General features: G+C 36.4%; 2 protein-coding genes across 2 annotated transcripts in view; one reads left to right on the forward strand and one right to left on the reverse strand.

Annotated features, from left to right (window-relative positions):
* LOC139949514 (uncharacterized) overlaps nt 1-26,670 on the reverse strand; it is a 266,216-nt gene that overhangs the window by 79,887 nt on the left and 159,659 nt on the right. Inside the window, exons 7-8 of the transcript XR_011787552.1 lie at nt 10,872-11,039; nt 5,246-5,413 (exon numbers count right to left, since the gene is read on the reverse strand). The gene's annotated coding sequence lies outside the window, so the exon portion shown is untranslated. The remainder of the gene's footprint in view (nt 1-5,245; nt 5,414-10,871; nt 11,040-26,670) is intronic.
* Nucleotides 6,441-18,593, forward strand: LOC139949508 (uncharacterized). The gene is made up of 2 exons (XM_071947874.1): nt 6,441-6,548; nt 15,201-18,593. Exon 2 carries the CDS (start codon nt 15,234-15,236, stop codon nt 17,019-17,021), a length of 1,788 nt encoding a protein of 595 aa, XP_071803975.1. The 5' UTR covers nt 6,441-6,548; nt 15,201-15,233; the 3' UTR covers nt 17,022-18,593.

Raw genomic sequence — 26,670 nt, forward strand, 5'->3', positions numbered from 1 at the left:
AATGAGGTATCACTCTGTAACCATGAGTCAGTTACAAACAATGTAATTGAGTGACCTAAATTACGTAGTTATAATTATTAAGAAAAGGCAATGTATGTTTTAACATAATATATAGTGTTTTTTTTTCTACAAACATGTACAACAGTTTATTTGTGATGAAAGGTATTGTTTGTTTTCGTGTTTTTTTCCCACTTCATTACCATGCACCAGCAATTTTCTTTCATGTAGGCCTATCAAGTTAAATTGCTTGTTTATGTCAATGGAGTGACATGCACAAGTACATTTGTGTGTAATAATAGAGAGATTTCACAAGCATTATGTACAGACAGATAAGATAACCATACTCTTTCTAGTTAGATGCGTAAAAGATTTTGTTTCGCAATCATAGATTTATTTGTCAGGCCTTGACCAAACTAGTCCTTGGATCCAGAAAATAGTTTATGTCTGTTCTTTTTTGCATTGGAGAATTTTATTGAGGACATGTAGTATTTTTGGTAATTGATAGTTTTCAGACACCCTTATTAGACGCTTGTAAATAACAGAAAGTTTTCAGCAAACACAAGCCTGTTTGTTAAGCTGCTTATCAACAATATTTTGCTTACGCATAACGCAATACCAGGGAAAATGTTTTTTTAATCAAGGGCAAAAATTACAACTAAATCAGCAAAGTGGTATTGATTCTGGACATATTGAGTCCATGTTTCCGAGTTTTGTTATGTCATGCACATGTTAGGATCACCAACTGGGAATCATGGTCTTTGATTTAACAAAAGTGTCTAATTCCTTTAAGTCTTACATGTACAGATGAACCCTTTGTGATTATTTTTGCAGTTTTTATTACTTAGTATTTTACAAGTTCTATTTTTTATTTAAATGTCAATACGCCCTATGCAAAGTTATTTCTTTTTAAATAAATGCATTGGTCTTCTTTTCTTATCTTTCCTATTTAGAAAAAAATCACGGTTTTTGGTAATGGAGTGACGTATACTTTTCCAAGTAATTACTGGGTGTTTTTATTAACAATTAATAAGATGGAAAAAAAAAAAAATAATAATCATTGTCATGTTTTTATTTAGTTTAACTCTTAGTTTTATTAACGCTTTCAGTATTCACTTTTTCGATATTTCAGTGCCCCCTTCCCCCCCCCCCAAAAAAAATAAATAAATAAAAATAAAAAAATAAAAAAATAATTCACCTCAATTCGCTCGCATTTGTAAAAGGATTAAAATTCAAAAACAAATCTGACAATGCCACCATTTCAAAGAGTACGGCTATTTACCAACATTCACTGTACCTGATAACAGACCTAGATAGACTTCAAACTTTTTTCGTATTTAAAGTCCAAGTTCATTATCAGCAGTCGTAATCCAATAAACTGATAATCTGGCCATTGATCATTATAAATGGTTGTTTGTCTGATCTTTGACTATAACAGCAAGTAGCTCTAGTGCACAGTATACATTGCCCTGTACTGACATGTACATGTTTTTCATTCTTAAAGGCACTCAGGACACCTTTGGTAATTGTCTAAGACCAGTCTTCTCACTTGGTGTATCTCAACATATGTATCAAATAACAAACCTGTGAGAATATGAACTCAATTGGTTATGGAAGTTGCGAGAGATGGTAAAAAGCACCCTTGTCACCATGTTGTGTGCTTTCAGATGCTTGAATTCGAGATCTCAGCTGCTCAGGTCTCAAATTCAATTCAAATATTTTAGTGAGAAATTACTATTTTCTCAAAAACTATGTTACTTCAGAGGGAGCTTCTTAAAATGTTTATACTATCAACAGCTCTCCAATGCTCCTTATCAAGAAATATTCTATGCTAACAATCATTTTGAGTTATTTAACAATAGTGTCCAGTGCCTTTAAATGCCATTTTGACTGGAAAACCCGATCTTAAGAACATACATTCAACAGGGTTTACAGTTTGTATAATTACTCCTTTGTGTAGGGCAACTCTGGGTAGAATGTGAGGAAGTTGGAACCATTTACAGTTACGAGAAGAAAGGATAGACTTGAGGAATATTTTTAAATATTATTCACAAATTATTTATAAAGTCATCACAGAGACAATTCGATCCACATTTTGGGGGGATAAAAAGTGATATATTTTACCAAACCTACAGTACTTTGAAGTGAAACATTTCTCAAAATGCATTACACTATCCAAAGCAGCTGTACTTTTTGTTTTTATTGCCATTAATCTATTAGAGTCATTACCAAAACAAATACAGATCCTTTAAACAAAAAGTAAGATCAAAATCAAAACTCGTGACAAAAGACATGGTTAAATTTAGGTTTGCTTGGTTATACTGTTCCAAAACTGCTGTCTAGCTGTACTTGGCTTAATTAACAAAGGAAATACTACCATTACAATCCAAAGATCACGCTCCAAACTTATGCCCAACATTATGTAAGTGCTAAATGTTTGCTTCCATATTAACGTCCGTCGATATATCGAAAATACTCAAAAACTCGATATTTTTTTGACATCGAAATCACCGATGTCACTTTTATAATCATATCGTAATATCGGATTTTCGATATATCGAAGTTTTTTCGATGTTTTTAAAATTTCGATGTTCCTAAATGATATCGAAAATACCAAAAGAGTATCCGATATAGTCCGATTATTTAAAAGAAATCTGTGTTTGAGTATTAGAAAAGCCGTCGTCGTTATGTAGTTTCATCATTTTGAGTTGCCCTATTAAATAAAATACGTTTTACAACCAAGTATGTCTGCTTGTTCTCTGTGTTTTCGCCATCAGCCGCTGGCCCGCCGCAGAAGTTCACGACCCCGCGGCGAGCGCACGGTAAAACCTCAAAAGAAACCACTGCTGCTTTGCAAAAATACCCCGCAAAAACTTCCCCGAATCAACAAGACATAACAAAACAAGGAAGAAAACAACCTTACGTTATACAGTAAAATAATCTTTCTATCAATCCAAGGTATCGTAATGGCGTCATTTTGGTCAAATAACGCCTACACGTTGTGTTGTTTTCGTAAAAAAGCTAACATTTCCGAGGAACTATATGCTTCGCAGACCACGCTGTCGGCGGCTATTGCTTGCGTACCAGCGAAGACTATGCTGTTGTACGGTTTAAGCGTGCACACCAGCGTGTATGGTTATTGCAATTCGGGGGGAAAAACCCGTTTGCCCAAGCATGCGCAGACACGTGCAGTCTTTGGTCAAGGCGGTATCGCGTGATGCACTGCGTTATTTCGACAATAGAGGGCGTTCTAGCATTCAATGTTTCATATCGCAAATACCAATGCGCAAGCGCAGACTGTTGAATGAGGTGCATTGTGGGATATATATGAATCAAATTTGTAATCAGCTAGACCACAATGCACCTAAATCCAAGCTTTACGCGCGCGCCCCAGTATTTGCGAAAAGGTCTATGCCTTTATTATAGAATGCTAAGAGCTACGAGCCTTTATTGGAGACTATGTGACTGCATGCTGCTTGCGTTGTATATTGTGAGCGCGGAGTGGTAGGTCTGTGTTTTGCGGGACTATCTAGTGATTTTTTTTCGATGATTATCTCAACCATTTTCAAATGTAAAGGTAGTGTAACATACCAGCAGACATTTATTATGTATCTAACAATATTGCACTGAATTGTCGTTATTTTGGAGGGCTTAATTAGACTCTGAAAAAGTGTAGTAACTAATTCATTTAGTGTTGACTAAGTTTGAAGCGCTCCCCTAACACACTTCACTCTCCTCATAGAACAGCGGGCCCGTCGCACCAATTTTTTTTTTCACATGGTACCAAAGATCTCAACTCAAAGCCGCCCGCCCGCGCGCCCGTCGGACAACTTCTACGTCAATGCATCGGCAACTGAAACCTTAATGTCGGCAAGTCACGCAACTCACAAAGGCTCTGTGTCATTTTGAGACGGCCAATCATGGCCAATCACGAATCGAGAATTGTGGTGAGCGTTCACCAATTGGCCAATCCAGCGGTAGCGGCGATCATACTTTGTTGTAAAACCAGAAATAATCGGGGCGCGGGACAACGCAATTTGAAATTTTTTAACTACAAACAAGTTCGGGGGATCAGACATAGACAGGTTTAAGTCTAACCCTATTAAACTGTCAGTCTACGGTATATATATTTCTACTCTCCATGAGTATACCAAGTGCTGTTTTTAGGCTTCATCTTGCGCGCGGGAAATACTCGATATATCGAGTATACTCGATATTAAATTTTTGATATATCGGTTATGGGAAAAAAACGATATCGACGGACGTTATTCCATATTCCGTGCCCCCCCCCCAACAAACACATACGGCTTTACATTTGATCCCCAAAACCGATCCGATCCAACAATAGTTACGTGACTTGTTTCGTGACACAAGTCACAAGACTGGGACTCAAACCAACACTCTGCTGATCAGTAACACCAGAGCCCGAGTGCGGTGCACTTGTCAAAACATTTCAGAGCAAATAAAAGGGACAACACTAAATTACACTTTGTCCTCCACATTCAAAGTTTGCAATTTCTGTTAAAGGCACTGTACACGTTTGGTTGAATGTCAAAGACCAGTGTCCTTACTTGGTGTATCCCATCATAAGCATAAAATAACAAGCCTGTGAAAATTTGGGCTCAATTGGTCATCGAAGTTGCAAGAAAATGATGACAGAAAAAAAAACCTTGTTGGACGAATTTGTCTGCTTTCAGATAGGAATAAATGACTTCTAGCTAGAAGTCTTTTATTATTTTATTGAGAAACTACCTCTTTCTCAAAAACTACATTACTTCAGAGGGAGCCGTTTCACAAAATGTTTCAAACTACCAACAGCTCTCCAATGCTCGTTACCAAGTCAGTTTTTAAGTTAACATTTGTTTTGAGTAATTACCAAACGTGTACCTTCCCTTTAACAGGACTTTGGGAAGTATTTCCAATATTTCTCTAAAATCTCACATTTTTCATGGTGATTACCAGTTACCAACTACTAACAACAGAAATCTAGTACACCTGAAAACAGTTTTTATAACGCCATGCAGTCAGGTACCTCATAATAACCTTTTCAGTTTTTTCTTGTTTGAGAAGTTTCTCTCATCAAATCAATTCTAGATATCATCCACCCAAATGTGTCAAAGTAACTGGTAAACACAAATTTATTGGCTATGAATAAAAACATCCGTGACAAACAAGAAGATCTGTTAGTTTGTGACGAGAGATGTCCACATGAAATAAACATTGACAGTAAATGCTGACTATCGCTTACCTCTCATTGTGAGCTTCCTGTTTCTTGTACATCTTCAACTCTCCCTGTAGTGTCTTCAGAGCTTCACTGCCAGAGTCTTCAGCATCTACCCTGGGAGTCTGAGACTGAGTAGGATCTTATGGGTCTTGGGTTACCATGGTTATGGGCATCCAAGATGAGGAGCAAAGCCTGAAATAAAAGAGGATCAGAGTAAAGAAGAAGGGTTCAAATAAGGGATTCAAAGTTTGTCAAACTGGTTGCAGCACTGGTTTCAGTGCGATTGTGCATTGCCAATGACTAAGGGTAATACACAACTTATCGGGTACATGCAAAAGAAGTAGTTTTACAAAACCAAAAATCATGTGTACGCTCTGTGATGAAGTAGTTGGCAAAGCTAAAGGCTTTCAAATATAACAATTGCAGAGTAAATCTTGTATTTCTGTATTTCAAACAATATAAAAAACAGGAATGGATTTGTTTTTGAAACCTTTAAAAAAAAGTTAATGTTTGATTTATGTGGCAACTATTAATTAACTAAAATTACTCGAGCAAGCAGCAAACAGAACTGCATTAATTATAAATAGAAGTTCAAACAAGAATGATGAAAGTCTGTATTTCAATGACTAAAACACAGAAAACAAATTAATTTTACAAATAGCTTTCTTATTTTCATATGCACGAGAATGAGTCTGCCATGATGGGTAAAAATGGAAAGAAGTTTCAAAAGAAATAGTTCTGTTCAAAAATGACGTCTGAATCTAAAACCAGACAAGTATTGTAGTATGCTGCGGTCCAATATTAAACAACCTGTTATTGATTAGTCACTGAGTCCCAGTTATGTACATAGACCTTATCGCAAATACTCGGTACGCGCACAATAGACGTGGAATGAGGTGCATGCTGGTCTAGCTAGCTATCAAACTTGATCATCAGCTAGACCAGCATGCACCTCATTCGACAGTTTGCGCTTGCGCAATGGTATTTGCGAAAAGGTCTATGTAGGGGTCACAGACACTAAGAACTTTCAGTTTCATATCATTTCAGTGTGTAAATATGCGCTAAGTGCAGTATCAGTAGAACTGTATGTTAACCATAACACTGCTACAAACAAGAGCTAAACTAAGGAACTGGAATTTCCACAAAACAGTAATAAATAGGGGCGTGCTGTTCCAAAGTTTAACTTTGAGCTGTGTAACTCTACGGAAATACAGTGGAACATCATTCAGTGTGTTGTGCCAACATTAAACAGATCATTTCTGGAATTTCCTCATCAACTTTAATAATTGTTGCTGTGTTTCATGCTATATTCTTCACTCAAATACTGGTGAGTTGTAAACAAAATTGTGATTGGTCAATATTTGCTACATGTAGAGAACAAGAATGAAATGCCTCGTTTGATTAGAGACTTTGGCCAAATTTTATAGAGCTGGTTACTGGTCAGCAAATTTTGTTTGCTTTAATGTAGCAAAATTAATTGCTAAAAGACAATGGACACTATTTGTAAATGTCACTGACCAGTCTTCTCACTTGGTGTATCTCAACATATGCATAAAATAACAAACCTGTGAAAATTTGAGCTCGATTGGTCGTCAGAGTCCCGAGATAACTATGAGAGAAAAAAACACCCTTGTCACACAAAGTTGTGTGCTTTCAGATGCTTGATTTCGCAAAATCAAAGTTTGAGTAATTACCAATAGTGTCCACTGTCTTTAAGTGTAAACCTAATTCACGAGCGGTTGCTAGCTTAAGCATGTAAACAAACTGCACACGCAATATTTTGGATCGTCTGCGTCAGCAAAAAAGAAGAAGGTGCTTACATAATGACAGGCGAAATAAATACACAGTGGCCTTAACAAACAAATCATCACCTTCTCTGTCTGTAGTTCCCTTTGAAAGGTTTACACACTAACTTGAGAGTGAACAAGAAGAAGATACACTGTACAACATTTCTGAAATATTTTAGACACTTGTTTACTTTGCTGAACCTATCATACACACACATGTAAAATACAAACCGCTGCCTCACCACACTAACAACGCATATTGCAGTGATGTAGCACTATGCGCTGTGCTTAAACAGGGTACTGAAGCAAAAAGGTTTGGGCTTTACGGACCGTTTTTGTTTGCCTACCGCTTTAAGCAAAAAAACCTTGCTTAAAGACACTGGACATTATTGGTAATATTGTCAAAGACCATTCTTCTCACTTGATGTGTCTCAACATATATGTATGCATAAAATAACAAGCCTGTGAAAATTTGTGCTCAATTGGTCGTCAAAGTTGCAAGATAATAATGAAAGAAAAAACACCCTTGTCACACTAAGTTGTATGCTTTCAGATGCTTGATTTTGAGACCTCAAATTCTAAATCTGAGGTCTCAAAATCAAATTCGTGGAAAATTACTTCTTTCTCGAAAACTACGCTACTTCAGAGGGAGCCGTTTCTCACAATGTTTTTATACTACCATCAGCTCTCCTTTACTCATTACAAACTATAAGGTTTTCTGCTAATAATTGTTTTGAGTAATACATAGTGTCTACTGTCTTTAAGCGAGGCTATGAAATGAAAAATTTGCTGGATGCGCCTGTTAAGCACAAAATCAAGTGTTAAGCAGCTCTATGAAGTTGGGCCCTGGTCAGAAGCCATGGAACCTGCAACTGCAGTATATTATAGCCAGGGATCACCTCACTCTATGGTTTTATGATACAACCTGGTAAGCAGCAACAGAGGGCATGGTTAGACAGCTCAAGAAAGTTTGCAGACCACTATAATACGGAAATATTGACTTCTATGAAAACACAGTTAAAATTATAGGCCCAAGGTAGATGTCAAAACCATGACTATGCCCGAAGCGAAGCTAAAGGCATAGTCATGGTTTTGACATCACCGAGGGTCTGTATTTTTTACAGTGCCCCGATTATTTAGCTGTCAATATTTCTTTTATAAACCGAAATAAAAGATTCTTCTTATCAACAACACTTACTATGGTGAAAGGTCGTCTGCGAAGAAAGGTCGCGCCGTGACACGGAATGCTTGTTGTACATGATACATATCAAAGTTGCGTTATTTTCGACAGACATAATCAATTGACTAAAATAAACAAAATAGAGTTAAATGAGGCATTGTGTGCTGTTCTACAAGAAACAAATTTTCCGCACTATATTAAAGTTAAGCAGATGTCAATTATTGTTCCTAGTATGTTTTCTGCATTTGCACAAAGTCTACAGAGCTAACTGGTACACTGTTGTAACAGTAAAACAGTGTGGATGGGATGTGAATTACGGATCTGATTTCAGAAAAGGAACTGTACATTGGGGTTGTAAAAAGGGCAAAATATTTAGGGTGTTAGGGTGTGCTTTGAGATTCACCCGCTTTGAGGTTCGTGGAGACGAGAGCAGAACGATCACCTCATGATAAGTCCAGACAGGGTGGCTATAATGTACGTAAATGATGTCATGTAAAAACATAATAATTAAATGGTTAAAATAAAACTACAGCATACTTTGCCATCAATGCTTTTTTGCAACATTTTGATTGATTGTTTTTATTTCTATTTTTGTATCATTTTTTTAAACACACTTGTTCCCATCTATTTTCAATCAAATTAATAATTCTGAACCAATCAGTCTTAGAAATATAGACATAAGGAATATTTAAACGTCGCTTCAAATTCCCCTTTCAGGTAACAGTATGAAAATAGTTTGTCTTTATCAAATGTGTCGCACTTGTATAGGACCTTGTATAGCGCCTTTGAACAACTTTGGTTGATTTTGGCGCTATATAAATTCCCTCTGATTGATTGATTGGTTGGTTGATTGATTGATTGATTGATACCCTGAACTTTTTTTGCATTGCTTAAACAGAGAAAAGTCCAACATTAGCTTCATACAATATCCCAAAACTGTTCAGCAGGAAATGCTGCTTAGCAAATTTATTGGCCAAGTTGGGCACCTGCTGTAACCTCATAAACTTGAAGGTAACTTTTTTCTGCTTAGGAGGACTTTAAAGTGCTAAGCAAGATTTTGTGTGTATGGGCTTAATGATATGGCATACAGTACAAAAGAAGTTCTTTAACAAGATTATGAATGCCCACAGACAGTGAATGTTCATTGCTTGCTGAGTATAGTGTTCAAACAATATTTAAAACAGCAATGATGTTTTATTTTTTTTTTTTTTTTTTGGGGGGGTAACTATGAATTTGCACAGACAGTGCTTGCTGAGTATAGTGTTCAAACAATATTCAAAACAAAAATAACTTTGTAGTTGGGGGGGTTAGGGTTAGGATTAGTTGGGGGGGGGGGCTGGGTAACTATGAATTTGCACAGACAGTAAATGTTCATTTCTTGCTGAGTATAGTGTTCAAACAATATTCAAAACAGAAATAATGTTTTAGTTGGGGGGCGGGCGGCTAACTATGAATGTGTACTGACAGTGAGTGTTCACTGCTTGCTGAGTAATAGTGTTCAAACAATACTCAGAACAGTAAGGATGTTTTAGTTGTGGGGGGGGGGGCTTACTATGAATTTGCACATACAGTTACTTCAGAGGGAGCCGTTTCTCAAAATGTTTCAAACCATCAACAGCTCTCCACTGCTGGTTACCAAGAAAGTTTTTATGCTAACAGTTATTTTGAGTTATTTAACAATAGTGTCTAGTGCCTTTAAATGCCATTTTGATTGGAAAACCCAATCTCAGGAACATACATTGTACATTGTGTCACATTCAACAGGATTTATAGTTTGTACAATCACTCCTAAAAAAATATATCAATTTTATTCACGAACTATTTACAAAGTCATCACGGAGACCATTGGTTCAACATTATTTGGGGATAATTACCAAACCTACAGTACTTTAAAGTGAAACATTTCTCAAAATGCAACAAAAGCGACAAAAGGCAAACTTGTTTTTTTGTTATGCTGTTCCAAAACTCGGCTTACTTAACAAACAAAATACTACCATCACAATCGAAAGATCACGCTCCAAGCTGAAGCTGTATAAAACTTGACTTGAGGCCAACATTTTCTAAGTGCTATCTGTTTGCTTCCATGTTCTGTGACCCCCCCCCCCACCAAACACAGTCGGCTCTTCATTTGATCTCCAAAACCGAACCGATCAAACAATAGCTAAGTGACAATAGTTTCTTAATGACACAAGTCACAAGACTGGGACTCAAACCAACACTCTGCTGATCAGAAACACAAGAGCCTGAGGGTGGTGCACTTAGTCACAACATTTTGTAGCAAGTATAAGCCAATAACACTTTGAACTTTGTCCTCCACATTCAGATTTTTCAATTTCTATTAACAGGTCTTTAAATAGTTCTCTAAAATCTCAGTTTTCACGATGTTTACCAGTTACCAACTACTAACAACAGAAGACAAGTACACTGAAAACAGTTTTTATTATGCCATGCAGTCAGGCACACGTACCTCATAATAACCTTCTCAGTTTGTTCTTGGTTTGAGAAGTTTCTCAAATCAAACCAATTCTAGATATCATCCTCCAAGATATGTCAAAGACAAACAAACAAACATTTCTTGGCTATGACATAAAAATGTCTGTGACAAACAAGAAGATCTGTAAGTCTGCGATGAGAGATGTCAACATGAAATAACCCTTGACAGTAAATGCTGACTATCGCTTACCTCTCATTGTGAGCTTCCTGTTTCTTGTACATCTTCAACTCTCCCTGCAGTGTCTTCAGAGCTTCACTGCCAGAGTCTTCAGCATCTACCCTGGGAGTCTGAGACTGAGTAGGATCTTATGGGTCTTGGGTTACCATGGTTATGGGCATCCAAGATGAGGAGCAAGGCCTGAGATAAAAAGGGGATCAGAGTAAAGAAGAAGGGTTCAAATAAGGGATTTTGTGAAACTGTTTAAACTGCAGGTTTCATTGTGAATGTGCATGTACATGTATGGGTAATACACAAGTTACATGCAAAAGAAATGATTTGTACAAAACCAATAATGATGTCTACGCTCTGTGATGAAATTAAGCGCAAATCTAAAGTCTTTCATAGTAAACAACCGAAGAGAAAGTCTTGTTTTTTGTTTTTGTTTGTTTGTTTAAACAGTAGAAAAAACAGCTCTGGAAATTATTTTTGAAACCTTTAAACATTTGTAACACTTGATTTTTGTGGCTGCCATAAAATAACTCAAGCAAGCAGCAAACAGCAGTGCATCAATCAGAAATAGAATATCAAAAAAGAATAATGAAAGCCTGTGGTTCAATGACTAAAACAAATAAAACAAAGTTTGACTTACAAAAACCTTTTTTATTTTCAGTAATATGCATTAGAATCAGTCATCCAAGATGGGTAAAAATGGAACAGAGTTTCAAAAGAAATAGTTTTGTTTGTTGACGTCTGAATCCAAAACCAGACAAGTATTGCAGTATGCTTTGGTCCAATGTTCAACAACCTGTTATTGATTAGTCACTGAGTCCCAGTAATGTACATGTAGGGGTCACAGACACCAAGAACTTTCAGATTGATATCATTTCAGTGTGTAAATATGCGCTAAGTGCAGTATCAGTAGAACTGTACGTTAACCATAACACTGCTACATACAAGACCTAAATTAAGAAACTGGAATTTCCACATAACAGTAATAAATAGGGGCGTGTTGTTCCAAAGTTTAACTACATGTATGAGCTATGTAACTCTATGAAAATACAGTGTGACATCATTCATTGTGTTCGCCAACATCAAACAGATCATTGCTGGAATTTCCTCTGTTGGAAAAGCCAACACGAGGACCATCATAAGCAGCTTTTTGGATTGCCTGGTTTTTCAGCCACAGTGCATCAGTTAGTAACAGCCGCTTGTCTGAAAATGGCCAATACCAGTCTAATTTTTAGATCATGGAACAACTTTAGTCATCTTGCTGATTGGCAAAACTGTCAGTGCTCGGACAAAAAGTCCCTTAAATTACTTACGATGAACACAAAACCCCATTTAAGAGCGCCTTGAAATCACATGCTAGTATTTATCAAAGATCTATCTTTGGTATAAAAAATGTGCAGCGATTGGTACCCAGAAGTCAGCTTTTTTGTAATGGCATTTCGCCTGCATTTGTTATTGTGTCGGAAGGCAACCTGACTACAGTTTTAGCCAATGGATGGAACCTTGTGTCCAATTGATATTTCTATGAATGTTAAACAAAGAGCAAGGCAAAAGGCAAGACTGCCAATCAGAGAGCAGGATTACAAAAAAAAATATACAGACACAAATCTGAAACTTTCAAGAAGCAGGCGGGCGATCGTGCACAAAATGGGATTTTAGTTTGGGATTAGTGGTTATAAAATGGTTAGATATGGTTTGCATAAAAATGTTTGGGCAATCAGCCAATCTTGCAGGATTAGTTTGCACAATCGCCGATCATGCAAGATTAGTTTGTGCAATCGGCATATTGTGCTGGAATAACTTGTGCAATTTGACGATACTGCAGGAATCGTTTGTGCAATTTAACAATCATGCATGATTGGTTTTGCATCTGGTGGTTCTGTGGTGAACGCTGGTGTCTGGTGCATGCGATGCAGTTATCAGGGGCCAAGCGTTGGTACCTGCCAAGCATATAGAGCAAGGCTGCCAGGTCTGTTAGAACCGTTCGTTTCAGTCACATGTCTGGCAGAACTCCTTGGTCCATCTGTAGATGGTACTTATACATTAAGAACCATTGAAAACCATTAATGAGTTCCCACTCTATGACTGAGTGAAATATTAGGGGGGATGGTTCATGTAAGAACTGGACCAGGTTTTTTTAAAGCGTTATTCATGACATGTGCCATATTATATGCTTGGATCATCAATGGCACAATTACCCCCAAGTCCCTATCAGCCTAGACTTGATTCAAGTCCCGTTCTCGTGCGAGAGGTCCCTAAGCATGTGTCTGCAGGTGGCCCGCAGTCAAAATGTAGCTATCGTGGTCCCGAGAAAGGGACTTGTCGAGGTCGTTTCTTACTATGCACGTTGTTATCGAAAAATCTCCCCACATGGGGAGATGTACAAAACAAAAACAATGAGTGAGGAAGCGCTGCTCCGTCGGTAAAGTATTCATTAAACTCTGTGACATCACAGTGTAATTAAGACATTGTAAGTGCACGCGTGGGGCGGGCAAACTCATCAGCAGGCAAGGGGTGTGGGTAATTTAAGTTGATGAATTGCACTTACCAAATATTTGAGGTTCAAATTTTGCAAACAATACCGACTCAAATGTATGTTACAGCGTACTACCTTGATTTCAAATGAACGTTCGAGTCTTCTATTTGAAAGCGTTTGATTGGACAATACGTATTATGCAGCAATGTTACATATTCATAAGTGAATACATTTACATATCAGGCAACTGCGGCATGGTCAAGTCCCTGTCCTGAGTGCAGAACAGGTTGGGGAATGCATAGCATCACAAAACAATAGTTTTCTGAGAGTGGCACGGGATTGGGACTTGAGTCAAGTCTACTATCTTCCCCACTAGCATGACACCCCAATCTTATCCAAGTCCAAACCATTAGGAATGGAGTGACATAGGATAGAATGATATTGGAGGATTGTGGTCACCTGTAGGCAAAAAGGCCTCTACACAGTAAGGCATGTACAAGTAAACAAATATGCTTGAATTGCCTCTTTGTAAAATTGAAGAAAAAAAGTATCCATTTATAAAATGTATAAGAAGAAAATAAACAAAAAGTTACATAGTTGCAATATTTAATAAGCATGTCTTATTTTGTAAACAGTGATTGTAGAAATGGTTGACTGATGACCAAGACTTTAATTTGGAGCTTAAAATGTTTACAGGACCAACATTTCTTTTAAGAAGACCAGAATAAAAAATAAGAACAAACTTCCTGACCCAAGTTAATATGCATTCATAAAAAACTCAGACAGCAGCGCGTCACAAGGGGGGTGTTTAAACAGTTGATAATGAATAGCTGGAGCTCTGTTTATAACCGGTTGTTTTTGAGTACTACGCGCTAGGCTTAGTGCAAGAGAATTCTCGTTACGGGCGACGCGCACGCTGTGGCCATGCTGTGTGTGAAAGGAAAACGAGAAATCTTAATCATAAAAATGAGCTCAAGGACGTCTGCAAACGGATAAGTTTTACTTTATAACGCCTGTTAACCAAAAAGGCATTTATGAATGGGAATAAAAGAGTAGTGACTCATTCTTAAACAGCCATTTAAAACATTGCATGATCGTGGCCGTGCGATAAAGGCCCTCGTCTTCCGCTCGGGCCGTTAGCTCACTGCCACGACCCTGCTTAGCACACTGCCACGACCCAGCCAGTTTTAATAGCCATTTAAAAACTCATTGTACTCTTTTATTCCCTTTTTGAAGGTAACATTTTTTTTTTATTTGACCAAGCGCAAGAGAAGTTAGATTCATTTGTCTTTATAGGTATGAAATAAAGCTTACTTTATTAATGCCTTTACTCAGTAGATCTGAAATAAGTTGCATCAGAATCAAAGATTACTCTTCACAGTTGGTGTATCTCAACATATGCATAAAATAACAAACCTGTGAAAATTTGAGCTCAATTGGTCATCGAAGTTGCGAGATAATAATGAAAGAAAAAATACCCTTGTCACACAAAGTTGTGTGCTTTCTGATGCTTGATTTCGAGACCTCAAATTCTAAACTTGAGGTCTCGATATCAAATTCATGGAAAATTATTTCTTTCTTGAAAACTCTGTCACTTCAGAGGGAGCTGTTTCTCACAATGTTTTATACTATCAACCTCTCCCCATTACTTGTAATCAAGAACGGTTTTATGATGATAATTTTTTTGAGTAATTACCAATAGTGTCCACTGCCTTTAAAAAACACAGGACTACTGTGCTTGTTCTGTCAAAAGTGTATTGGCTCTCCACCAAAGCTACCATTCTCTAATGATGAGTAGAATATGACTATAGATGTAATCAAGTCTTCCATAAAACAATGAACTATTTAACATAAGGTTTTCTTTTAATTCACAGCTCAACAATTCAGCAAGTGTACTTCCAATCAGAATGGCATCAAATATAACAGTTCAGTCAGTGCTATCAGAGATAAGTCAGGATCATCTTGAATGTCCAATTTGCAATGGACGCTTCAAGCAACCCAAACTACTGGAGTGTTCTCATTCATTTTGTCTTGAATGCCTTCAACAACTCAGACAGAATAGTCCAAGTACTACAAGGCTTTCATGTCCAGTGTGTAGACAGGAAACTCTGTTAAAAGAAAATGGCATTGACGGTCTGAAAGCAGACTTTAAAACACTTTCACTGATAGAAGCTTTTGAAAAACAGGAAACTCAACTGAAACAACTTCTTGAAAAAGAATTTGTTACTAAATGTAGCAAGCATACTGACAAAGATGTTATTATGTTTTGTAACAACTGCAACAAATTGATATGCACAACTTGCATCATAAGAGACCATCAATCCCATTCTCTGATGGAAATTAATGATGCTTCAGACAAATGCAAACAAAGCGCCACAGAACTTGCAGCAGAATTAAGGCAGAGAATCGAATCCTACAACATTGCTATTCAAGAAATAGACATGTCCCGCAAGACCCTGGACGCTATGTTTACTGCAACCACAGAGAAAATCTCCAAGAAGGCTGATGAGGAGATTGCCAAGGTGGTTGCCAGGATCACAGAGGAGAAGCAGAAACTGATGCAAGAAGCAGAACAGATTTATGAAGACAGAGTCAAGACAATGCAAACTGCACGAGCTACAAACAACAAAGAGAAGAACAAAGCAGAGCACAAGCAGGATGAGGTAAATCAACTCATGGATCAGCGGATGAAGATTGTACATCACATAGAACAACTCTTACAAGACCTCAAAGAATACAGAGAGAAGAAATCAACAAAAGTACCAGATGGGTTGAATTATATGGACTTTAAAGAAGGCCAGAACTCACTAGGGAAACTGGTGCTGAAAGATGAACAACAAGTAGATTCAGCAACTTCTGCTGAGGCTAGAAAGCCATCATTTCAATCCATGAAACACTTCAAACAAGATAAGTGGACATTAAAAACAGAAATTAAACAATACAAGAACATCAAACAACAATCATTAGTTGGCATTCCTGCAAGGCATGTTGCTGCATACTCTAATAGTGATATTGTTGCTCTACACCGGCACAATAAAAGCTTAATTACAATACCAGCAGAGAGCAATCCTCATTCCTTTTTCATTCCATCAGAACTACAAATCAAAGGTATTACCAGACCAACCTGTGTGACTGTGAATAAGAATGATGAGCTCATTGTTCTAGATAATGAAACAGTCAAGATCTTCAGCAGGAATTATCAGCTCCTCCATCAGTTCAATCCAGGCAGTGAACCATCATGTATTGCAGTGGATGACATTAATCTGATAGCAGTGGGTTATCGTACCAAGGCAGAGATCTCTCTACACAAACCAGATGGATCCCTCATCAGAAGACTGTCTGCTCCAGGGATTGGTGAATACTTGACTACCTACAAACAGCAACTCATCTACACAAACTCGGATGACGATAAGTTGGTATCAGTAACCTACGATGGTGAAATGGTATTCTCAGTAGATATCAATCAGTCTGGGTGGCCTCATTGTGTGTGTTGTGACAAGGATGGGAGCATCTATGTTGCTGTATTGAGAGTACCATTATCATCATCAGGTGATATCCATCATTACAGTCCTGATGGCAAGTACATTGGATGTATCATCAAGGCTTGTGGTTATCCCAATGGTATCACATTCACACCTGCTGGTGATCTGGTTGTGGCTACATACAATTCAGTTCAAATCTATCAGCATGAGTAAAGACATCAACAAACATTACGCTGGACCACAATAACATTCAAGCTGAGATAAACATTTGGGTAAAACAAAAATCATTATCTTCTGTCAAAATATTATTTCATTCACATCAGCTCTGTGACAAATAACATAAAAGAAATGTTATTGTACTTCACTGCATGGGTTTGAAAATGAAAACAAATACTACATCAAGTAAAGACTGCAATTATTGTAATAAAATGCAATGCCATTCATGGCATGAAGAGTTCAATGCAGCAGAAAACTTACTCAGAAGACAAGTATTTTGAAACCAAATTATATGATATGAATTATAGATTGTGATATCCTGATTATTTGATTTAACTAATACTTCATTATTGAGAATAGTAATATCAACGTGAGAATAATTTGTTCAAATAGTACTTTGGTCAATACTAAATAATAAAAATTATCTTTTGGCTAGGGAAGTAAAAAAATGTATTGACAAGAGAGCAAAAAGACATTGTTGATGCTTTTCAGAAAGCGATGCGTTTGTCAGAGTTCGGGGACAATCAGCATTTTTAGTGTAGTGGTAAAACGGAGTAGTTGGGGACTGAATTACTGTAAGAATTTCTAACTTTTAACATTTTTTGAGGCTGCGGAGTGGGTTCTCTGGTCGCCCCCTCGGACATTGAGATATCAAAGGACACATAGAGCCTAATTTTGGCGAGATTAAATTTAAAATAAAGAGAGATTTCTGATTCCAAATTCATTGAACAATGATTGAACCATGATCGTTTAACGCGTGAGAGATATAAACCTATGAGGTTACGGGAGACGATAGCCGGACGAAACAGAAATAGTTCTAGGAGTACTTTATACCCAGGACTACAGTGCAGTGGCATTGACTGACGTCCTACCAGGGCTATTTGACATCATGCCAGGTAGCTCTTAGTTTATTACAAAGTATAAATAAACGAAATAGCTTTTACTTATGACAATAGTATCAGGCACGTTAATCCGGAGGTCGTTGGTTCGAATCCCACTCTAGTCAATTCTTTGTTTAACCCCAAAAATCGGTCCAAATTTCAGACATACAAATGGTCCACATACTATAAAAAGAAGATGCCTTAATTTTACCGCAATTTTAACTTTCTGAAACAGGTACAAACATAAACATAAAATGAATTGTGTGTTCACATTGTAGAGAGTATTTATTCTCAAAACGTCAGTGCAATGGCAATGACGTCCTACACCTAGCCTACGAAAATACCAGGCCACTACATCTACTTAGTACATGTATGCAGTAAGTACTGGACCAGCAGCCGATTTCACGAAACGCTAAGATTAATCCTAACTCGAGTTAGTCCTAACTTAGGATGGGTTCAATGCGTCCTACGTATTTGGATATGAAACTGAACCTGTCCTAAGCCCTAAGATTAATCCTAAGTTAGGAAGAGTTTGGTGAAATCGACGGCTGGGCTCGATACCCTGCTGCCGACGCGTTATGCAACAACGGACTTGGTGTTGGTCGGTAGTCCAACTAAACACCTAACTAAAAACTAAAACGTGACAAGGAGAGGCAAGGAACAGAGAATTACGTACAAATAAAAGTACATGTACATTACCATTTAAAGTGTCAATTTACCTGTTACTTTGTTGAATGTCAGTCTCTCAACTCAGCGCCAAAACTCATAAAACAGTGGTGTGTTTTGGAGTCACTTGTTCCGTTAGTTTCTGTTTACGCACATGTACATAACACATTGTACATGTACATTGAGTAGTTGTACATGACCATTGAGTGGTAGTGTAATGTTAAAAAACTATACGAGAGGCGGGGTACCACGTCTGACAGTAGACTGGTCCCCTGCCCAAAGCCTTGCTGCGCCACTAGAGGGAGGTATACTGAAATTGCTTTGATTCGCCATCCAGGGGCGCACCAAACTAACACAAACAAGAGTTTCTTTTGAATAATAACGTTTTGGGGTCATGATTTACAACAATCTATCCAAACCTGAAGAAGTTCTGTGCTTCAACTTTTGAGAAAACTGGATACATTTTTAATTTATACTTGAAAGTTTTCTGGTATTTTTTTCTTGGGGTAATTAGCAAACATTCAAAACGGCTGACCCCCAAAAGTTTAAAGCAAATTTATAGTTTATTTGTCGGAAAATAATGTTCGATAGGTTTTCAAAAGGCTGGGAGACTTTATATATTGGTTGAATATTTTTGAATATCGTTGGTTGATATGGGAGTTTATTTTGTGTGGTGAGTACCCGCCACCATCCACTAGGTGTGTGTGTGGGGGGGGGGGGTGTTGAACGAACAGTAAGCCGGTCACGTTAATGAGCCGTTTTGGATTACCTTAGCTATCAAAACTGAACCATCAATACATTTAGTTATCAGCAATTTAAACAAGTTTAAATTCAATGTTCTTAAAGGATTAAAAATATAATTTTAAGTGATTTTACAATTGTGTTTGGACTTTCAGAAAAAAAGGCTCCGTATACGGGAGGAGATTTCTCCAACAAAAAGGGCTGACAAAATGAAGACGAATTTTCTGAACTCAGGAAAAAAACTTCTGCAAAGAGCTTGTTTATTGTATGCAATGGATGAGCTAGAGGAAACAAGAACACGTAGAGATATTGGTTTCACTGGTTTAGATGAACATTGCGATTGGCAAGCGGTCAGTTTAGAGACCTCTATGGAACGCACTGTGGTTGAATTTCCTTTAATAGTTTGTTGATTCTACGCCTCCACACAAGCTTGTTACGATCCTTAACGCGGTCCCTCACAGCAATTAAAACTGTCAGTTATTAGTGTCAGGCAAACTTCCTTCCAACCTCGGTATGGATAATGCAGGAAATCCTAAAAAACAATCACTTGACATATTTATACTTCTTAAAAAGATTCAATAAGAAGTTTCAACAAGTTTGTTTATGATAAAAAGTATTTAGGTTTTATCAACGAACATTTCATTGAAGACCATTCAAAGTTGAAATTTATGTGGAATTTGTTCTGTCGGTGTGGGTCTGCAAAAGGGATAGATTTTACCAACTTTCGTTTATAGAGAAAAGGGGAAGAAAACCATCAACAAAATTATTTGAAAAAAGCTTTAAAAATATCATTGCGTATTATTCCCACAGAAAAGTGTGTTAAAAAATTATATCAAATTGATAAAAATTCAAGTCGTTTTTCAAAGCTATAAATATAACATTTGAATAGTTATGACATGTATTCTCTCTTGAAATGAATTTATCGAAACCGACATTGGAACGAATTTCAGGGCTTGACACTAGATTTGTACAGTGATTTACACTTTGTATTTTGCTGTTGGGGATCCTGTCCATCACATAGGGACAATACCAAACATTTTGTGGAATCATAGGATTAAAGGTTGCTGAAACTTATAAGCCTTTCCCTGAGCCACCTTAACATGCACAGTTCGATGCTATGATAATTATATAACAACACAATGGGTGGTGTCAGTTGGCATGGTTATGCAGTGTTCAATCTGTAATGTTAGATCCATAAAGACTGAATCTCTGTACGTGTTCCTGCTAGCTATGGTTTCACATAGACACATGCATAGAAGAATCCCTTTTGCAAACTATGGTGTTTTGAGGGTTCAATATCCCTTTCATATAGGTTTGGATACATTTATTTCACGCCAGGGAAAAACTATGACAACAAATTATATTTAAACGTAATTCAAGCTTTTAAGCATTGTTTTAAATTAATGGGTTTTTTTTTTCATGAAAAAAAAAGGCAGGCACTTTTCCTTCCATATAAGTTTGGATACACTTATTTCCAAAACTAAATTCAAGCTTTTAAGATTTGTTTCAATTTATATGTGATTTTTGCAAAAAAAAGGCTCATGAGTACAACTCAATATTTAATCTGCAATTAATTTTCAAAGCGTTTATCAGTGGACATTGGTTTATTCCTTTTTCTGTGTTATTATATAATATATCTAAGCCTGCCAAAGTGCATTTTTGTACTACTGGCAGTGATCTAAAGGAAGCAAAGACTACCTACAGGAAACTGGCAACCACACCATTGTTTAAAAACCACGCCAGATGAAACCATCTTTTGTATAGTGTTATATAACAGACCAGACCAGTACAATGCTAAGTTCAGGCAACCTTTAATCATATCCGACAAAGTTTGGTACGGTCCCTATATGTGAACACGGTCCCCCGCAGCAAATGCAAGTGTCAAATACTTAACAAGAAAAGGGCCAGGCAATATCCCTTTCATATAGGTTTGGATGCATTTATTTCAACGCAGAAATTACTTTGACAACAAAATATATTGAAACGTAATTCAAGCTTTCAAGCATTGTTTTAAACTAATGTTTTTTTATGAACGAAAGGGGGGGGGGCAGGCATTATTCCTTCCATAAGTTTGGATATCATTTACTTCATGGGATTAAAAAAACAAGACAACAAAAATATAGGGCAAAATTAAATTAAAGCTTTTAAGAACTGTTTTTACTTATAAGTGATTTATATTAGGAAAACAACAAGCTTGAGAGTACAATTCATTGTTTGTTATGAAATTAACTTTCAAAGATTTTATCAATGGACACTGGTTTCTTCTTTTTCTGTGTTATTATATCCAAGCCTGCCAAAGTGCTTTTTCGTACTACTGGCAGTGATCTACATATCTATAGGAAGCAAAGACTAGTTACAAAGGAACTGGCAACCACTCCATTGTTTAAAAACCACGCCGAATGAAACCAACCTTTATAGTGTTATATAACAGACCAGACCAATGCAATGCTAAGTTCAGGCAACCTTTAATCATATCCACAAAAAAGGTTTAATACGGTCCCTATGTGAACACGGTCCCTTGCAGCAAATGCAAGTGTCAAATACTGAACAAAAAAAGGGCCAAGCAATTAGATGTATTTATTTCACGCCAGGAAAATACTATGACAACAAATTATATTTACACGTTATTCAAGCTTTGCTTTAAAGCATTGTTTTCAACTAATTTTTGTTTTCATGAACAAAAAAGAGGCAGGCACTTTTCCCTCCATACCAGTTTGGATACACTTATTTCAGAAACTGAATTCAAACTTTTAAGATTTGTTTTTATTTACATGTGAATTTTGCAAAAACAAAAGGCTCATGAGTACAATTCAATTTTTAGTCTGCAATTAATTTTCAATTAACTTTGTTTTGTGTTATTATATATATCTATATATATCCAAGCCTGCCAAAGTGCCTTTTCGTACTACTGGCAGTGATCTACATATCAATAGGAAGCAAAGACTAGCTACAAAGGAACTGGCAACCACACCATTCAGAAACCACGCCAACTGAAACCAACCTTTGTAGTGTTATATAACAGACCAGACCAGTACAATGCTAAGTTCAGGCAACCTTTAATCATATCCAACAAAGTTTCTTACGGTCCCTATGTGAACACGGGCCCTCGAAGCAAATGAAAGTGTCAAATACTTAACAAGAATAGGTTCAGGCAATATCCCTTTCATATAGGTTTGGATACATTTTTTTCAACGCAGAAATTACGAAGACAACAAATTATATTGAAACGTAATTCAAGCTTTTAAGCATTGTTTTAAACTAATGTTTTTAATGACCGGAAAAGGAGGGGGCAGGCATTATTCCTTCCATATGAGTTTGGATATCACTTATTTCATGGGAGAGAAAAAAAAACAAGACCAAAAAAGTATATTTCACTAATAAACTCAAGCTTTTTAAAACTGTTTTAATTTATGAGTGATTTATTAGGGAAACAAGCTTTAGAGTACAGTTCAATGTTTATTATGAAATTAACTTTCAGAGAGTATATCAATGGACACTGGTTTCTTCTTTGTCTGTGTTATTATATATATCCAAGCCTGCCAAAGTGCCTTTTCGTACTACTGGCAGTGATCTACATATCTATATGAAGCACAGACTAGTTACAAAGGAACTGGCAACCACACCATTGTTCAAAAACCACGCCAACTGAAACCATCTTTTGTATTATAACAGACCAGGGGTGGATTTCACAAAGAGTTAGGACTAGTCTTATCTCGAGTTAGGACCAGTTACTCGTCCTAACTTAGGACTATCTATGCAATTTGTATATCTCCTAGGACTAGTCCTAAGTTAGGACTAGTCCTAACTCTTTGTGAAATCGACCCCAGACCAGTACAATGCTTAGTTCAGGCAACCTTTAATCATATCCACAAAAAGTGTGAACACGGTCCCTCCAGCAAATGAAAGTGACAAATACTGAACAAAAAAGGGCAAGGCACTATCCCTTTCATATAGGTTTAGATGCATTTATTTCACGCCAGGAAAATACTATGACAACAAATTGTATTTAAACGTTATTCAAGCTTTAAAGCATTGTTTTAAATAAATTTTTATTTTCATGAACAAAAAAGAGGCAGGCACTTTTTCTTCCATTATAAGTTTGGATACACTTATTTCCAAAACTAAATTCAAGCTTTTAAGATTTGTTTAAATTTATATGTGAATTTTGCCAAAAAAGGGCTTATGAGTAAATTTCAATATTTACACCTGCATTTAATTTTCAAAAAGTTTATCTGTGGACATTAGTATTTTACTTTTTCTGTTTTATTACATATATATCCAAGCCTGCCAAAGTACCTTTTCGTACTACTGGCAGTGATCTACATATCTATAGGAAGCAAAGACTAGTTACAAAAGAACTGGCAACCACACCATTGTTCAAAAACCACGCCAACTGAAACAATCCTTTGTAGTGTTATATAACAGACCAGACCAGTACAATGCTTAGTTCAGGCAACCTTTAATCATATCCAACAAAGTTTGGTACGGTCCCTATGTGAACACGGTCCCTCAAAGCAAATGAAAGTGTCAAATACTTAACAAGAATAGGGCCAGGCAATATCCCTTCTTATAGGTTTGGAAAAAAAAAATCAACGCAGAATATACTATGACAACAAAATATATTGAAACGTAATTCAAGCTTTTAAACTAATTTTTTTTTAATGAACGAAAAAGGAGGGGGGCACGCACTATTCCTTCCATATAAGTTTGGATATCACTTATTCCATGGGAGAGAAAAAAACAAGACCAACAAATATATTGCAAAATTAAACTCAAGCTTTTAAGAACTGTTTTAATTTATGAGTGATTTATTAGGAAACAACCAGCTTGAGAGTACAATTCAATGTTTATTATGAAATTAACTTTCAAAGATTTTACCAGTGGACACTGTTTTCTTCTTTCAGTGTTATTATATATATCCAAGCCTGCCAAAGAGCCTTTTCGTACAACTGGTAGTGATCTACATAGCTATAGGAAGAAAAGACTAGTTACAAAGGAACTGGCAACCACACCATTGTTCAAAAACCACGCCAGCTGAAACCAACCTTTGTAGTGTTATATAACAGACCAGACCAGTACAATGCTAAGTTCAGGCAACCTTTAATCGTAATATCCACAAAAAGTGTGTTACGGTCATTATGTGAACACGGTCCCTCAAGCAAATGAAAGTGTCAAATACTGAACAAAAAAGGGCAAGGCACTATCCCTTTCATAGGTTTAGATGCATTTATTGCACGCCAGGAAAATACTATGACAACAAATTATATTTAAACGTAATTCAAGCTATTAAGCATTGTTTTAAATTAATTTTTATTTTCATGAACAAAAAAGAGGCAGGCACTTTTTCTTCCATATAAGTTTGGATACACTTATTTCAAAAACTAAATGGATCAAGCTTTTAAGATTTGTTTAAATTTATATGTGAATTTTGCAAAAAAAAACAAAAGGCTCATGAGTATAATTCAATTTTTAGTCTGCAATTAATTTTCAAAGAGTTTATCAGTGGACATTGGTATCTTCCTTTTTCTGTTTTATAACATATATATTCAAGCCTGCCAAAGTACCTTTTCGTACTACTGGCAGTGATCTACATATCTATAGGAAGCAAAGACTAGTTACAAAGGAACTGGTAACCACACCATTGTTCAAAAACCACGCCAACTGAAACCAACCTTTGTAGTGTTATATAACAGACCAGACCAGTACAATGCTAAGTTCAGGCAACCTTTAATCATATCCACAAAAAAGTTGTAACGGTCCCTATGTGAACACGGTCCCTCGCAGCAAATGCAAGTGTCAAATACTGAACAAAAAAAGGGCCAAGCAGTTAGATGTATATATTTCACGCCAGGAAAATACTGTGATAACAAATTATATTTAAACGTAATTCAAGCTTTGCTTTAAAGCATTGTTTTAAATTAATTTTTGTTTTCATGAACAAAAAAGAGGCAGGTACTTTTCCTTCCATACAAGTATGGATATACTTATTTCCAAAACTAAATTCAAACTTTTAAGATTTGTTTTTATTTATATGTGAATTGTTGCAAAAAAAAAAAGGCTTATGAGTACAATTCAATTTTTAGTCTGCAATTAATTTTCAAAGAGTTTATCTGTGGACATTGGTATCTTCCTTTTTCTGTGTTATTATATATATCCAAGCCTGCCAGTGTTTTTTCGTACTACTGGCAGTGATCTACATATCTATAGGAAGAAAAGACTAGTTACAAAGGAACTGGCAACCACACCATTGTTCAAAAACCACGCCAACTGAAACCAACCTTTATAGTGTTATATAACAGACCAGACCAGTACAATGCTTAGTTCAGGCAACCTTTAATCGTAATATCCACAAAAAGTGTGTTACGGTCCCTATGTGAACACGGTCCCTCAAGCAAATGAAAGTGTCAAATACTGAACAAAAAAGAGGGGAAGGCACTATCTCTTTTATAGATTTAGATGCATTTATTTCACGCCAGGAAAATGCTATGACAACAAATTATATTTAAACGTAATTCAAGCGTTTAAGCATTGTTTTAAATAAATTTTTATTTTCATGAACAAAAAAAGAGGCAGGCACTTTTTCTTCCATATAAGTTTGGATACACTTATTTCCAAAACTAAATTCAAGCTTTTAAGATTTGTTTAAATTTATATGTGAATTTGGAAAAAAAAGGGTGATGAGTAAATTTCAATATTTACACGTGCAATTAATTTTCAAGAGTTTATCAGTGGCCATTGGTATCTTACTTTTTCTATTTTATTACATATATATCCAAGCCTGCCAAAGTGCCTTTTTGTACTACTGGCAGTGATCTACATATCTATAGGAAGCAAACACTAGTTACAAAGGAACTGGCAACCACACCATTGTTCAAAAACCACACCAACTGAAACCAACCTTAGTAGTGTTATATAACAGACCAGACCAGTACAAAGCTAAGTTCAGGCAACCTTTAATCATATCCACAAAAAGTTTGTTACGGTCCCTATGTGAACACGGTCCCTCGAAGGAAATGCAAGTTTCAAATACTGAACAAAAAAAGCCAGGCAATATAAATATCTCTTTCATAGGTGTAGATGCATTTATTTTACGCCAGGAAAATACTATGACAACAAATTATATTTAAACGTAATTCAAGCTTTTAAGCATTTTTTTAAATTTATTTTTGTTTTCATGAAAAAAAAAAGAGACAGGCACTTTTCCTTCCATATAAGTTTGGATACACTTATTTCAAAAACTAAACTCAAGCGTTTAAGAACTGTTTTAATTTATGAGTGATTTATTAGGAAAAAACAAGCTTGAAAGTACAATTCAATGTTTATTATGAAATTATCTTTCAAAGATTTTATAAGTGGAC

This window comes from Asterias amurensis, chromosome 17 (assembly GCF_032118995.1).
Source record: "Asterias amurensis chromosome 17, ASM3211899v1".
Classification (NCBI taxonomy): Eukaryota; Metazoa; Echinodermata; class Asteroidea; order Forcipulatida; family Asteriidae; genus Asterias; species Asterias amurensis.